Here is a 14,603-nt window from a genome sequence, read left to right on the forward strand (position 1 = left end):
CATTATCACTGGCTCTCATTGACATGTGTCACCACTCACCAGCTGGCAATTTGTAATGAAAGTGACACCTTGTCCTTTTGCATCTTTGACCGACTCTTCCTTCCCCTTCCTCTGTTTCCTGCGCATCATCTACCGCTCGCCATAACCTCCACCTCAATTGAGGAAATAAGATTGTTGGATTTATCGCTTTTCATCTGCATTGACGACATATGTGCGCTCCTGAGCTTGTTTTGCTCACAAGTCTGCGTGGGTGGTGAAGGACAGTGATTCATTGCAAGCACTTTCGGTAAAGAAAAGCAACAAATGCAGTTACTGGAATGCTTTCTTTTTCTTCTTTCTGTTTTGACACATTGCCAGAGCAGCAGCACCGACACCCGCAATTTACTTAATAAAAAATAAAAAATAAAAATAAATAAAATACAATGAAAAGAATAATTATAATAATAATAATAATAATCTGAAAATATAAATATATATAAAAATAATAACTATGAAAAAATTACAAAAAACAGTCAAAAATATGTGAATATGTGCAAATCCTCAGGTGACAAAGTTGTAATATCACCATTCACCACTAGATGGCATACATATCTTAGTTGCGGTTACACTGGTCTTTACACTGCCCTATACTACGTTAAGCCTAATAATTTTTTGTGGATTTAGAATGATATGCAGGAAACATAGTCATCAATATTAACATTTTGAGTGAGGTGATTTTTGTGGGGAAAAAATGCACATAATTAATTCTTGCACTTGTTGATTTCTTGTTCAGTAGTTTTGTGCCGTCCTTGAATGGTAATTTTGCAATTATGCAAGAGAGCCCTTTGTTCTGGGGGAAAATACAGTATGTGGTTATTTTGTTGTTTGGTTCACACTGTATACATGCATTGAGTAATATATTGTAAAAAATGAAATCTTTTAAGAGCATGCATGCACTTATTTTGTCCATATTTAAAACTTTAGTGTTTTTATCATACATTTGTTTTGGAAGTATGTTGTCCTATGTGGGCCCCCCAGTAGCACTTTTGAAAAATTGTGGCCCCTCTCTAGCATTTAAGTTGCCCATCCCAGGCACAGCAAAAGAGGAAGACTTGGGATCAAAAGGGGCAAATCACTGTTGTTGTTTTTTTCTCAAGTAATCCTATTGTTGATTAAATTACTCCTCTATCAGATTCTGGTTTGCTCAGAGGAACCAGATCAATAGTGGGACTAATCAATTCTCCATGACAGGATCCATTAGAACGTAATTAGACACACAACCGGATGAGGAAGAAAAAGGAGTTCCAATTTTGAGCACAATAATCCAGCCCTAACGAGTAACACGCTCAGTGTGTTCCTTGCTCTAAATTAATCACGGTGAAAGATAATTATTAACACATTTGATGAGTCAACATTATTTCATTAGCACAATAAAACTGAAGCATCCGTCTTGCAATATGACGTGATGGTGTACTCACAGTTGGAGGGAATGTGTATGGTTGCTTGGCTGGGCTGGACTGCCAGGCAGAGGAGGGAGAGGAGCAGGAGGCCTGAGCACCGCCTCCTACTGCCAACCTGCTGTCGCTGCACGTGAGCCATTGCTCACTGTCCCATCCAAGTAAGTCCTCACACGCACACACAACTGGCGGCCTCGTCGTTTGGCTTGTCTTTGCACCCCTCGTGACCTCCCGCTGGTCTTCTTTCTGCCACATAAAAGAGAATGGAGGTTAGGTGTGGGTCGGGGGGTAGCGTGGGCCATGTGTCACAGTGGGAGAAACATGAGCGTGCACCATGTGGTCAGACCGATAGACAGACTGAGACACGGAGTTAAAACACACATGGAGAGATCACTGTAACAATAGACTTGATCAGCATTTCATTAATTACCAGTACATGTCCAGTGGCACATATGGACAAGCTGAACAGATGGACAAAATACCACAACAACAAGAGGCCAATGGGCAAGAGATGGACAGATGAACGGACTGATTCATTATCATTAAAGAAACATGAGTCAGGTGGTGTTGCACGGAAGTGTGCGCGGATGCTGAGGATCAAAACTTAACATTATGGTTGTTTTTTTTATTTATTTTTATTTTTTTTAAATATCCAACCTCTTTTGTGCAAATAAGTGTATAGGCTACTTGATGAAGTGGCCCAGTGACTGCTGCAGGTGACTTTATTTAAAGGATCAAGAGACTAATTTCAGGATAATGTCTCCAATATGATTGAAGTTTGGATAGCAAAATATTCATTCATAATCGCCAATTGACTGTCAAATCAAGTAGTTGAAAAAACTAGAAAAGGTCGAATCTGGAAAAAAATTGAATTATTGTATTGCTTAGTTTCGCATTGAACTTGAAGGACTATTAACAACAAATTTTACATTTACATTATTTTTTTGTGCTTAAATGTTTTGGAACAGAATCCTATAGTACCTGGAAATTGAAAACTATCTTTTCTTAATTTTTTTTTTTCTACATGTGTACATGTTTGAAGATAATTCTTTAAAAAAAAAAAAAAGTGTGTGTGTGTGTTGCCATGCAAAGGCTGAGAAATATGGAGTAGAGAATTGTAGGGAATAAGCTATTTTTCACTACAAGTGTCAAATTTGGCATGGTTGCTACTCATCTCAAATGTGTTTTCTTTAAAGAATCTTTAAGAAAAATGTTTGAATTTGATCCTTTTGAGTTAATTCTGGATTCTTTCATTGAGAGTCTGTGTCAATTCAGTGTTGTCAAATCTCACATAGCCTTTGGTGCATGAGAAACTTTCAATCTTTTTTTTTTTTTTTTTGAAAATGTTAATTGAGTATTTTGATTCTAAAATAATTACTTTTTGAGAGACTAGATGAAGTGCAATTTCTGGAGAAAATGCGTGGGAATGCTGAAAGCTGAATGCTAATAGCTGAATGCTAATAGCTGAATGCTTATGAGGTGAATTGAAAGATAAATTATGTGAAAATTACAGTTTTAATTGAAGTTGAAAGATACATTAATAAGAAGAAAACTTGAATTGCAATCTGTCCAAGGTGGGATTTAATCATTTCAGAGAAATTATAATCCATTTGCTGAAACGATAGTTGGTATCAAACCAACGAATGTACTAAAATGTGGCCCAAGTGGGGCTTGAACCCAAGTTCTCCATGGGGGAAGAAATTGCTCTAACAACTGAGCTAACTTGCCTCGTTCAAATTCATGGCTAATAGCGTATTTATTTATTTAAAAAAAAACAAACCCATCTGACGAAAGCCAACGTGCTTTTCATCATTTTAGTGAAATTGCAATGCTTTTCCTGATATGATAATCAGTTATATCACTAAGCATAATTGCCATGGATCTATATGCAATGTACAGTCAGGGGTGGGATTCGAACCCGGTACCTCCTGGACAATGCACTTAATCAAGTGCACCACTGAGCAGTATCAGAGAGCTGGTAATGTTGATCAGTTGTATGTATGGAAGTGGGCATGGAAAGTGGGACTTAGAAAAAGTTCAACGTCAGTCTCATTGAAAATGAATGGGGAAAAGTTGATATTTAACGTTAAATTGTGCAAGTACTGTAAGTAATGTGGAATCAGATGATATATACCCCGGAAGGCGTGAATTTTTGAAGCAAAGTTGAAATTTGAACGGTGTAAATCGGAAGTATTATGTGGGAGTTGGACTTCGCACCTCACTGCTTGATACCTCGCCCGCTCCCTCCACTCAGAAAGATACTCGAGTAAACCATGTGATGTGACTTGTGTCGACCATAAAAGCTGATCAGGATTTGTAAAGCTCCCCAAAAAGCCTTGTCAAAATAATCTTATCATAAATCTCTCCTGGGTCCGGTCCAGAATCCACCTATTGAGGACCTCGACTGTATTTATGGCTTCCTGTGTGGCAAACCACCCCTGCTAGGATTCAATCCATCCTCCATCTGTACATCGGAGCCGGTCCTGGCCGTATCCTCCCCCATTGTGGCACCACGAGGGGCAGCCCGCTGATTGTTTGCAACACTCCATATCACACACAAGGAGCTGTTAGCACACGCCATCGTTACCACCTTCAAAAAGGAAGAGACAAAAGAAAGCCGTGATAAGAGCGCAAGGACGCTTATTTGGCAGTCGGCGCTCTCGTCGCTGTTGGAGTTCCTGGCGCTGCTCAGCACAGAGCCGCACGTTGGCACTGCCACAAGAGAGTGCGCCATGACCTTGGAGAGTGGGGGGAAGGTCGCTTAAGAGAGGGATGGAAAATGATGGAGAGGACTGGAGGCGGTTTGACTGGTGGGCTAATTACAGTTCATCACTGTGAAGATTTCAGTGTCACACGGCGGAGACAGAGGCGGGGCTCCCTCAATTGTCAACATCAGTGGACCCAAATTAGGTGAAATGGACGAGCAAACAAGAGCTGAAGCCTTAATGGGGCAGTTTGAATCTGCAGCATTAGTGTTAAATGAGCCATTGAAGTGGCTCGCCTGCCTTGGAGGATGCCACAAAAGAGCGGCAGGATACTTAAGTGCAAAAGTGGAGGAGGAGAGGGTGAGGTGGAACCGACGAAGAGGATGGAGAAGGAATGACAAAGGCTGACATCTGTGATACTAATCCCATCCTTCCTCTCGTACACACACACATACACACTTGTGCAATTGGAAAAGCTTCCAATCACCATGTGCTCTCATCTGTTCACTTCTTCCCTGCGGCAGCTTGAAGGCTGCACACCTAGCATCTATATGACACCACGCTAACAAGTATACAACTCAACTTTTATTTATAGAGCACATTAAAACCCTGTAAACAGAAACATATATTAAATACAAGTCATTTTGAGCCCTCTATTTCATGAGTATAATATTTTTTTCTCCATTAAAACCCTAATGTATATGATCTGAGACACGCATTACACGGATAATCCAATAGAGGGCAGTATCACCCAGTTGACCTTGCAAAATTGCCCCAATTGAGAAAAGAGAAACACCTATACTCATTCATAGTGGCAAAAGTTCTTGCTGATTTTTGTAAATACTAATATGTTTGATATTTATGTTTATTATTATATTTTTTGACAGTTATAAATGTACAAATTTAAAGCATTGTGACCAGCTGTATCAAATATGACAAATCAAAAGTCATATGTTGAAGTTGATTTTCAAAAAAATATTTTTTGTTTTTTCAAAAGGACTAATAAATACTTTATTTACAAAGAATCAGAATTTTCTCTCAGATATTTAATTGTTCAGGATTTATAGGGTCTTGCCAACCCCAGTAAGGAAAGTTGCTAAATGACATTATTTCCTAATTTACATCGTATGCATGTAAATACTGGCTGGCAACCAGTCTAGACCGAGCCCGTTTCTCGCCCAAACTCAGCTAGGATAGGATTTAACTCACTCGCCACCCAAATGAGGATAAGTGCTATAGAAAATAGATTGATGGGCTCTAATAATCTAATAGTAGGCAGTGATTATAGATTTAAAGCAAATCCTGTGGTGTAGCCACAAATGTATCCAAATTCAAAATGGATTTATTTTAGCCCATGCAAGTAAAAAATGTATTACTATAAAAATAGTACAAGCATGCAGTGTGACTAAACAATCGTCTCGTAACAATTACGTGTGTGCGTTAAGAGTACAAATACATATAGACACAATCCAATCCAGCGGTGTGGTGAATACACGCACCCAGACACACGTGAGACAAGCTGTTGCAATGTACTGAGTGACATGCAACATCTGCCTCATTTCATCTCAGCCGCCCGCACAATCCCGCTCCTGTTAGCAGCTCCATTGGGCAGGTTCAAAGGTCATGCCTGCCACCGCTGTGATGACCCATCAGCATGTTCCTGAGTGCTTTTAAACACTATTATCACAGCTGGAATGTCAAGGGTGCCATCAGAAGCCAGTCAGTCATGGGGGTTAGGGTGGGGGCGGGGTTTTATAGATCCGGCAGTGTGTAGATTAGATTTTGAGGGTGTGGCTGCTTTTTCCATCACATTTCCTAACGGCATGTTTACACTCGTCCCAACAAGGTGTGCAGATGAATCGTTTTCTAGAGGGGAAAAAAAAGGACGCCACCGCCTGTGGGAGAAAATCCCTATATTAATTAAATATTAATTAAACAAAACGCAGCATCAATACTTAAAATGGATGCATAATTTATTTAGTTAAAAAAAAAATGTTTTTCCAAATATCTCCCCTTCTGCCAACCTTAGCAAAAAAAAAAAAAAAACTGTTGTAATTGTACCCTATTTCTCTTCTAGGTCACCACGTGGACATGGTAATATTCCTAAGTTATATAAATCACACATACTGAATTGCGAGGGTTCTGTGTGCCTAACCTTCGGATAGTCCGTGGCTGGTTAAAAGCGCCTTTTTGGCAGTGACTGCTGGCATGGCTGCGATAGAGCGCCTCATTGTAAGCAGTAAGGAAGAGCCCAGTGATGACCTACTGTGATGTATTCCAGCCAACAAAGACTTGAAGCGAGACTTTAAACCGATCTGATTGGTTGGATTGGGACCGGATGATAATTAGCATTTTATGCAAAATCAGTGATCGGCTGTAATGCCTTAATTCAATGATAAGCTCCGCGAAATAAGACATGCATGTTATATTTAATGTTTATCAACGTTTTTTTGGGTTTGTTAATATTTATTTATTTATTTCCCATGCATTTCAGTTGTTTTCTGGGTTTGGTTAGCAAACTGAACCATGATTGGTCATGACCTACTTCCTCAGCACAGGTGATGTCATCTGCAGTCGACAGCAAGTGGAAAAATTCGTTTTTAAAGGTATTAATTGTACATGAATAATAATTAAGTTATCGAATTTATTCTGGACAAAATATTCACCTTTTCCTGCGGAAAATGTCTCAATGGGTCCAGTATCGCTTGAGCCTGATTTGACATACTTTTGGATTTTTTGTTACCATTCACATTTTCCAGGTTCTCTGTGGTGTGTCTTTATTGTATTTTTGCATATTGCAGTTTCTCGTGCAGGTGCGGTCTTTGCTTAGAAACACATCCACGCTGTTCGACCATGACCACCATTTCATTTTCTTTTCCTTGTCATGTCTGGGGTGTTGAGGAGTGTCACTATTAGGTTTAAATGCTGTGCTCCTTTGTGGACATTTACATCAATTAGGAATTTCGTCTGTTTTTATTTTGTAAAAGCTTGTAATCGGCATTGAGTAGACGTGTTGGGCGTCACAAAGGTGTTTCCAGCTAATTAAGGCGCTTTCATCTGAGGAGGAGGGCGGCATGCACCTCACAAGATCAAAACAGAAGAGCTTGTGTTGTCAATTAAACATGCACATGCATGATTTCTACTGCTTGCTGTTCTATGTGCAGGCGACGCGATGAGTGTGCATTCCAGTAACACAGTGAGTCATCAAAATCGATTCCGAAAAGCTTTGCTATTGAGATCTATTGCCATGTGCGTGTGTGTCAAACCAAACGTGTGTAGGCAAGAGTGTGCCGTCATGCCTCCTGTTAAAATTTTAATCACCTCAAGCTGTGAAGATGTGTACAGGGAGAAGATGCGGCATGGAGAAAAGTAAACGAAAACATGTCTGCCCTCCCCTCATCTTCTTCCCCGAGGTTCTGTCTGTCAAGAGCAACGTGGGAAAGAGCGGCTGATTTTGACGTCAACAAAGAAATTCTTCAGTCGACAAATGGAGTTTTCCGGGGCCTCGCAGTCAGCTATTATGAGGGTCACTGGATGGGGAACAAGGTGATGCTGGTGGGGGTCTGATCAGCAGCTGACTGAATTATTCATTTAAATCCGCTTCCTGTAATGCAATTTGCCCCAATTTCACCCAAATTCATAATTCATCTGCACCCCTTGCCACGTTCATTTGGTTTGGCCCCAGACGGATTCTGTCCATCCATACCTGCCATTTTCGCCCCTCAACCCCAGCCACCTCCTCCCCCCTCCCCTCTCCCTGGCAGGGTCATACTTAATGCATGAGCCTGTTGCAGTGAGACGAGTGTGAGTGGCGCTGGCAGAAAAATACCACAAATCGCTTACAATAACACCGGCTACCTGCTTCAGCTGTTTCACCACTCATTTCTGTCTGCAGTCATTTTTCATGTTGAAGATTATGTCCCCCGGGATCCTTTTTAATGTTTCATCAAAGCGTTTCCACCAAGTAGAAAGCCGTGCAAGCGATCAGAAACAATGAGGATCCATTTTCCTGTCTGCTTTTGAAGCGATTTCTTCTTCTCACCTCTCGCATCCCGACGCTAAAAGCTTTCTTCCATTCCCTTTCTCTCTGTCAATTGAATAAACTGCGAGAGAAGCACTCTGGTGAGGCCAATATGCAATCCAGCTGATTAATTCAATATCTGCAACTTTAATAGAAACCGGGTTTATGGCACAGTGGGAATGCAATCACTCCCTCATGGTTACCAGATTGTGTTTCAAGGCTAATGATCCACGGTCAACAGCGACTGGAAATTTACCAGCTAGAAAGAAGGATGTAGATTTAATGCTTTCCGAGAATCACGCTACATTCGTCAACACTGTAATTTGCATATCAGCACAAGAGCTAGATATCTGGAAAAATGGCTGCTACTTTGTCTAGCATCTTGAAGATAACTACATGTTTGAGACACATAAATATATCCACTTAAATGCTCTGGTGGCGCAGGAATACATCCCAGCTTGTCCACATCATGACAACGAGGCGCTCTAAAGTGGCTACACCAGCCCATAGCCCTCTGCTCACTATTCCGCCTTTCTCAGTGTGATGCACACACACTCACGGCCAACAATGAGGCACTCTAGCGCATCAGACAGGAAGATAATTTTTGGGGTGTAGCCAGGCATAGCTAGCTAGCTAGCTGGATAACTGCATATCACTGGATGACTGCTAATGTGAACCAAGACAACTTGTGAGACAATGTTAGTGGGCTGATTTATGCATTGGGCCACATTTTAAAATAAAAAATAAAAAATTAGAAAAACTAAAATGGTGGAAAACAGTTTAAAACTATACCACCACAATTGAGTACTACATAGTTCTCAGTTTGTTTTTTGTCATACTTGCACAAAATGTAATTGCACATCCACTACAGTAGGTGGCAATAGCTCTCATTGTCATACAGTGTGCAAGGACTTTTAGTTCATCTGCATAAGTGTACATACAACAATGTTATAGACAAAATATACTATTTATAGTTGCAGCAAGAGTTGGGGGGGGGGGGGTCGTAACAAAAAATAATTGAGGAGCATACATTCTCGAGTTCACTTGACACTGTCTCTAAAGACCCCTCCCAAGCCCACGCATTTCATTGAGCTTACCGGTAAATACCGAAGAAAGAAAACAAAGGTTGTCAGAGGAGTCACAAGGGCAAACGCCTACACAGGCTCTATTGTGGTTTCCATGACAACACCGTCTCCATGCAGCATCCCTCCACCCGTCCCTCCCTCCCTCCCTTCTTGTACATTCAAAATCAGTAATTCAAACACGGACACTAACAGGAATGCGCTAACGCTTACGTATGCGCGCGCACGTTCACCTGCTCATTCATCTGTTGCGAGCATCGTCTGGCTTTACTCACACATTCGAGTACAAATGCTAGAGGCCTTCATATTAAATACACACAAGGAACACCAAACATAAAGACATTGCAGCAAGTATTTAAGCTAATCAAAAATGTATAAGTGGAAACTGTTTTCAGATTCATCCAAGCAAAGAAAAGCGAGGCCTTCCCAAAGACTCCCGAATATGAACAATTGTATCCAACTGTTAAAAGAAGCATGCCTGATGTGATTTATTTATATACTGTTTGTTCCCTAAAGAGAGAGCGGTGGAATAAAAGAGAAGGTGAATAATTGAAATAGAATGGAGTGGACTCATAAACACATCCATGAAGATGCAGATCGAGAGGCTGAATGGAGAGACTTTATAAAAAAAAAAAAAAAAAGCAGCGCCAGCATAGAAAATTGATGACCTACAAAACATTTGAAAATTTCGAAGCGGGAGAAAAACGACGACAAATACGGAGCATGCTGAGAAGCAAACAGGAGAGATCTGGTAATGGGATCAGTGACAAATACAAGCTGTGGGGTGTCACTCTTATGTAAGCGTGGATCATACGGAAGGCGTGTTTGTCGGGTGTATCAGTGAAGATCAGCACATGTGTCTGCTAATCTCTGCTTCCAGCCTCTCTTCCCAGTTCTGCTTGTGTTTGTTAGCTGCTCCTCACTATGGCCCACTGTGGCTGTGTAGATTGATTTTAAAAATCGACCTCCAGTTAGTTAGCTCTTGATCATGATTTCATTGCTTTTGTTAGCTGTGTTAAATTGCTCAGTGGAACCTCAGTTTTAGACCGAGCCATTCAATTCCCGTAATTGATGCTCCATGCCGTGTTCTCGTGCTCAGTCTGTCTTTGTTTCTCGTTGAGTGAGCATCGCCCGGCGCGTTCATCCGAAGCATTTCGTTAGTTGCGCAAAAAAAAAAAAAGGGTTCAACAGAGAGCAAGGCGTATTCCACAATGTAAGCAGAAAGACTCCCAATTTGCTTAGCAACGCTCGGGAAACAACATCAGCATAGAGCACATCCTGTCAGGCCTTTGAAAATAAAAGCACACCAGCATAATAAAACATTTTTACCACTATGGTGGCTTATCTAGCGGTCACACTCAATAAACAAGCACAAAATTGTTTGCAAGCAATTCCAATAAAGATGTCATCTGTGACCCCCATTAAGTATAAACTATAGAAACTAGATTGATGGCTGTTATAAGGAGGATATTATGGATAATTGACTTTTTAACTGTCACATGCAAAACCCTTGCTCCTCCCCCAATCGCCATGGCAATGAAAGCCATACACTGACTCACTGTGGGGGTCAGGGTGGGCAGTGGCTCCCCTTCAAAACACCCCTTCAAAACACGCTCCTTTCAAATACATTACTATAATTCTTCATGTTTATGGTATTTGGATGAAAGCATGTCATAAACACGCTTTTAAGACATTGAGCAATTTAGAAACGCACAACATACTGCATCAAGACCATCGGTAGAATTTTTGTTTTAAATTTAGTTTTTAACTGTTGTACAGCATCCTTGAAGGTCTTGAACGGTGCTTCCAAATGTAATGAATTATTATTATAATTATTATTATTATTATTATGATTATTATTACCAACTTTAGAAGATACTGATGACAATGCATTTGTCAGTCAATACTACAGTAAGATTTGGATGAAATGCTGATGCAAAACGAAGACTAAAATTGAAAAATCATATTTGTTAATAAAATAAAATAAAATAAAAATGCTTTTTAAAATGGAAACTAACTGAATATACATCTAATATTCATAAAACTAACTAAAGTTAGTTATAATGAAAATATTCTTGGCTTTTGTGTTTGTCTATTATTATACATAAGCTTTCAGAATACATTTTAGATGCAGTATTTACTTTTGTATTGCTGTACAGAAGAATAAAAGGTCAAAACAGTTGTATGAGAACTGTCGTTTATTACACAAATACTTAATGACCATGTTTTATTTTGCACCTGACAAATAGGCAAGGCAGCTTTATTTATATGGCACATTTTATATATGCGTCAACTCAGCGTGCTTCACGGAAGCAAAATATTCCATATATTAAAAAATAAAACACTAAAACAAAGCATTTTTTAAATTAAATACTTAAAACTGCTCTAAAAGCTAATGAAAACTAATTGAATTAGACCAAAACGAAATAAAAATTCTAATTGAAAATCCAAACCTATTATAACCCTGGTGTACACATGATTCCATGCTCAAGCATGAGAGACATTCTTGACCTCACGCCCGCGTGTGGCCATCATTTGCTTCATTAGCATCAGCGCCACTCAGATTGTGCGCCTGTGGCACAATGCTAATAACATGACACACCCTTGGTGTCATGCAATAAGATGGGGACAAATGCACACACCCCCACCCCTTCATTGAGCACATCCTCATATTATTATTCACAGCAGGGACATGCAAAGATGAGGACGTGAAGCTTTAAAATGTGGCCGGCCGGTTTAAGCGGCCTGTTGTGGGGCAATGATGACTTTATGAAACGACGAGGAGGAGCTACCAGGAGTCACCTTCTCAAGTCTCCTGCTGTTTCTGACAATTTCTGCCTTCCTTTGTGTCTCATCACTTGGCTTATGTCTTATTTGAATACCTTTGGGGCCACATGTGCTCCACACGAGTCGGTGCAAAGCTTTGCGTTTCGTTTGCGCTACTGCAGGAATGTGGAGCCAAACTCAAAGAAGCCGACGTTACATGAGCGTCGTCTTGAAACTGGATCCATCGGTTTGGTTGACGGACAACGTCAACAACATGGCCGTGGGCCGAGGCACGAAAAACTATATAAAATATATGATGCTGTGAAGGGCAGTACACGCACGAGGTTGAATCAAGAGAGAGGGTGGGGGAGGGGCACAGCTGTGCAGGTGCTTTTGCAGTCGGTCATGCTGCAGCCAGACAGGAAGAGGAGGGAGTGGTCCCTGGAGCCGTGTGATAAGTAGCCCATATAGCGCTGGAGGACAGCCCATGTGACATGCAAGGACGAGCCGCACGGCAAATACCCTGACAAGGTGGGAGGAGTGTGGATGTGACCTATGGCCGCCAACACAACAGGTAACGTGTTTGATGAGTCCATTATAGCAGCTGTTCTCAAATTAGGCTGTGTGAGCTGCAATTTGGGGGCCACAAAATGAGTTTTTTATTTTTTCATTTTTTTAGTGCATACCTCTGGAGGACCAAAAATGCCAAAAATAATAAACAAATCCATCCATCCATCCATTTTCTTGACCGCTTATTCCTCACAAGGGTTGCGGGTAATAAACAAATAAACAAATTTAAAAAAGTGAAAATAGAAATGGATATAAAAAATACGATTAAAAAACTAAACACAAAAAAATCATATAAAAGGAAATAAAATCAACAAGAAATATAAAAAATATAAGTAAATAAATAAAAATAAATTAATTAATTAAAAAGTATAAATTAATACAAAAATAAAGAACACGATTCAAAAAATCAATACAGAATTAAATATATAAATAGAATTAAATGTCCATCAATAAATAAAAACACTATTATTATATTTATTTATTTCATGCTGCAGATGCTGTCAGCATGAAATGAGTTATGAAATGGATATAAAAAATAGGATTCAAAAATTAAACACAAAAAATCATATAAAAGGAAATAAAACCAACAAGAAATATAAAAAATATAAGTAAATAAATAAAAATAAATAAATTTAAAAAATAAAAATAAATACAAAAATAAAGAATGAGATTAAAAAAATAAATGTAAATTTTTTTTTTAGAAATAAATACAAAACTAAATATATAAATAGAATTAAATGTCCATCAATTAAAAAAAAAAAAAAAGCTCTGCTCTCATATTTAGTTATTTCATGCTGCAGATGCTGTCAGCATGAAATGAGTCATGAAATCCTAAGTGTGTCTTGGGTTGAACTAGTTGCCTATTGGTTGATCGACATGTCAGTCTACATCGGACTCGTGAGAAGTTGTCGAGCAACTCAGGTCGCAAATTGTGGTGACAGTGGACAAGATAGTCGTCCATGGCTGGAGCACTCCATGCAAGCGGGTGAGACTTCTTTTGTTCACCGACCTGCTCACTCTACCATTGAAAGGCAGTTTGCAACGGCGGAGTCCAACCCAAGACACACATTACATTCTGACAGCATGAAATAAATAATATGAGAACAGAGCATTTTTATTTATTGATTATGTAGACATTTAGACAAATAGACATTTAAACCTATTTATATATTTATTTGTGTACTTAATTCCACATTTATTTTTATTTTTGAGTCTATGTATTTATTTCCATTTAAATTTATTTTTTTTATTTAATTTTTGAATTATATTTTTACATCTTTTTTTATTTTCACTTTTATTATTTGGGCATTTTTGGTCCTACCTACATGTGGGACCTGGCCAGGGCTGGACTGGCCATCTGCCATACATGGCAGTTGCCCGGTGGGCCGGTGACTTTTGGGGCCGATGTGGTACTATTCAGTTATTATTTTCCTCCATTTTACCCCGAGCGATCGACCCACAACTTAGAAGGAGCAGCTCATTAATCCATTAACAATATAGAGAGCATACAGAACCAATAAACGTGAGTGGTAGAGCTATGTGGTAGCCAAGGGTGGTCGGGAATCAGGCTGGGCCAGCGGGCCTAAATCAAAATGCCAGAGCCGATTATTTGTGCCAGTCCAGTCAGTCCTGGCAGACTAATAAAATTAACATTGTAACTCAACTACTCCTCCCTAACTTAGCTTTGGGCCAAAGAAAAGCTCTGATATGATCATCACATAAATCTATGAATAGATAAATTGGGTACTCTTATTGGAATAAAGTCCCATTTATTTCAAGAACAAAAGGCACATTCTATTTTTTTTTGCAGAATAAAGTGTTGTGAAATACAAAATTCACGTGGTAAGATATGACTTTCTTCCCTAGTTAAAGTTCAAATTAAAATATCATAGTATTGACAAGTTTATCTAATCAAGTCTAATATTATCAGACACACATTTGCGTTGAGTACACTATGAGAAACAGTAGCAGCAGATGACCAGAAGTATCAGGTCACTCATCCAACCATTGAGTTCAAAATGCC

At 39.5% G+C, this 14,603-nt stretch overlaps 1 protein-coding gene across 2 annotated transcripts in view; it reads right to left on the bottom strand.

Annotated features, from left to right (window-relative positions):
- The window catches only part of l1cama (L1 cell adhesion molecule, paralog a), a 50,816-nt gene that overhangs the window by 17,736 nt on the left and 18,477 nt on the right, over window positions 1–14,603 (bottom strand). For both annotated transcript variants that reach the window (XM_077513006.1, XM_077513005.1), the window contains exon 3: window positions 1,458–1,682. In XM_077513006.1, the coding sequence (XP_077369132.1) occupies window positions 1,458–1,578 (121 nt within the window). In that variant the 5' untranslated portion in view covers window positions 1,579–1,682. The remainder of the gene's footprint in view (window positions 1–1,457; window positions 1,683–14,603) is intronic.

The sequence above is a fragment of the Festucalex cinctus genome, chromosome 2 (assembly GCF_051991245.1).
Source record: "Festucalex cinctus isolate MCC-2025b chromosome 2, RoL_Fcin_1.0, whole genome shotgun sequence".
NCBI lineage: Eukaryota > Metazoa > Chordata > Actinopteri > Syngnathiformes > Syngnathidae > Festucalex > Festucalex cinctus.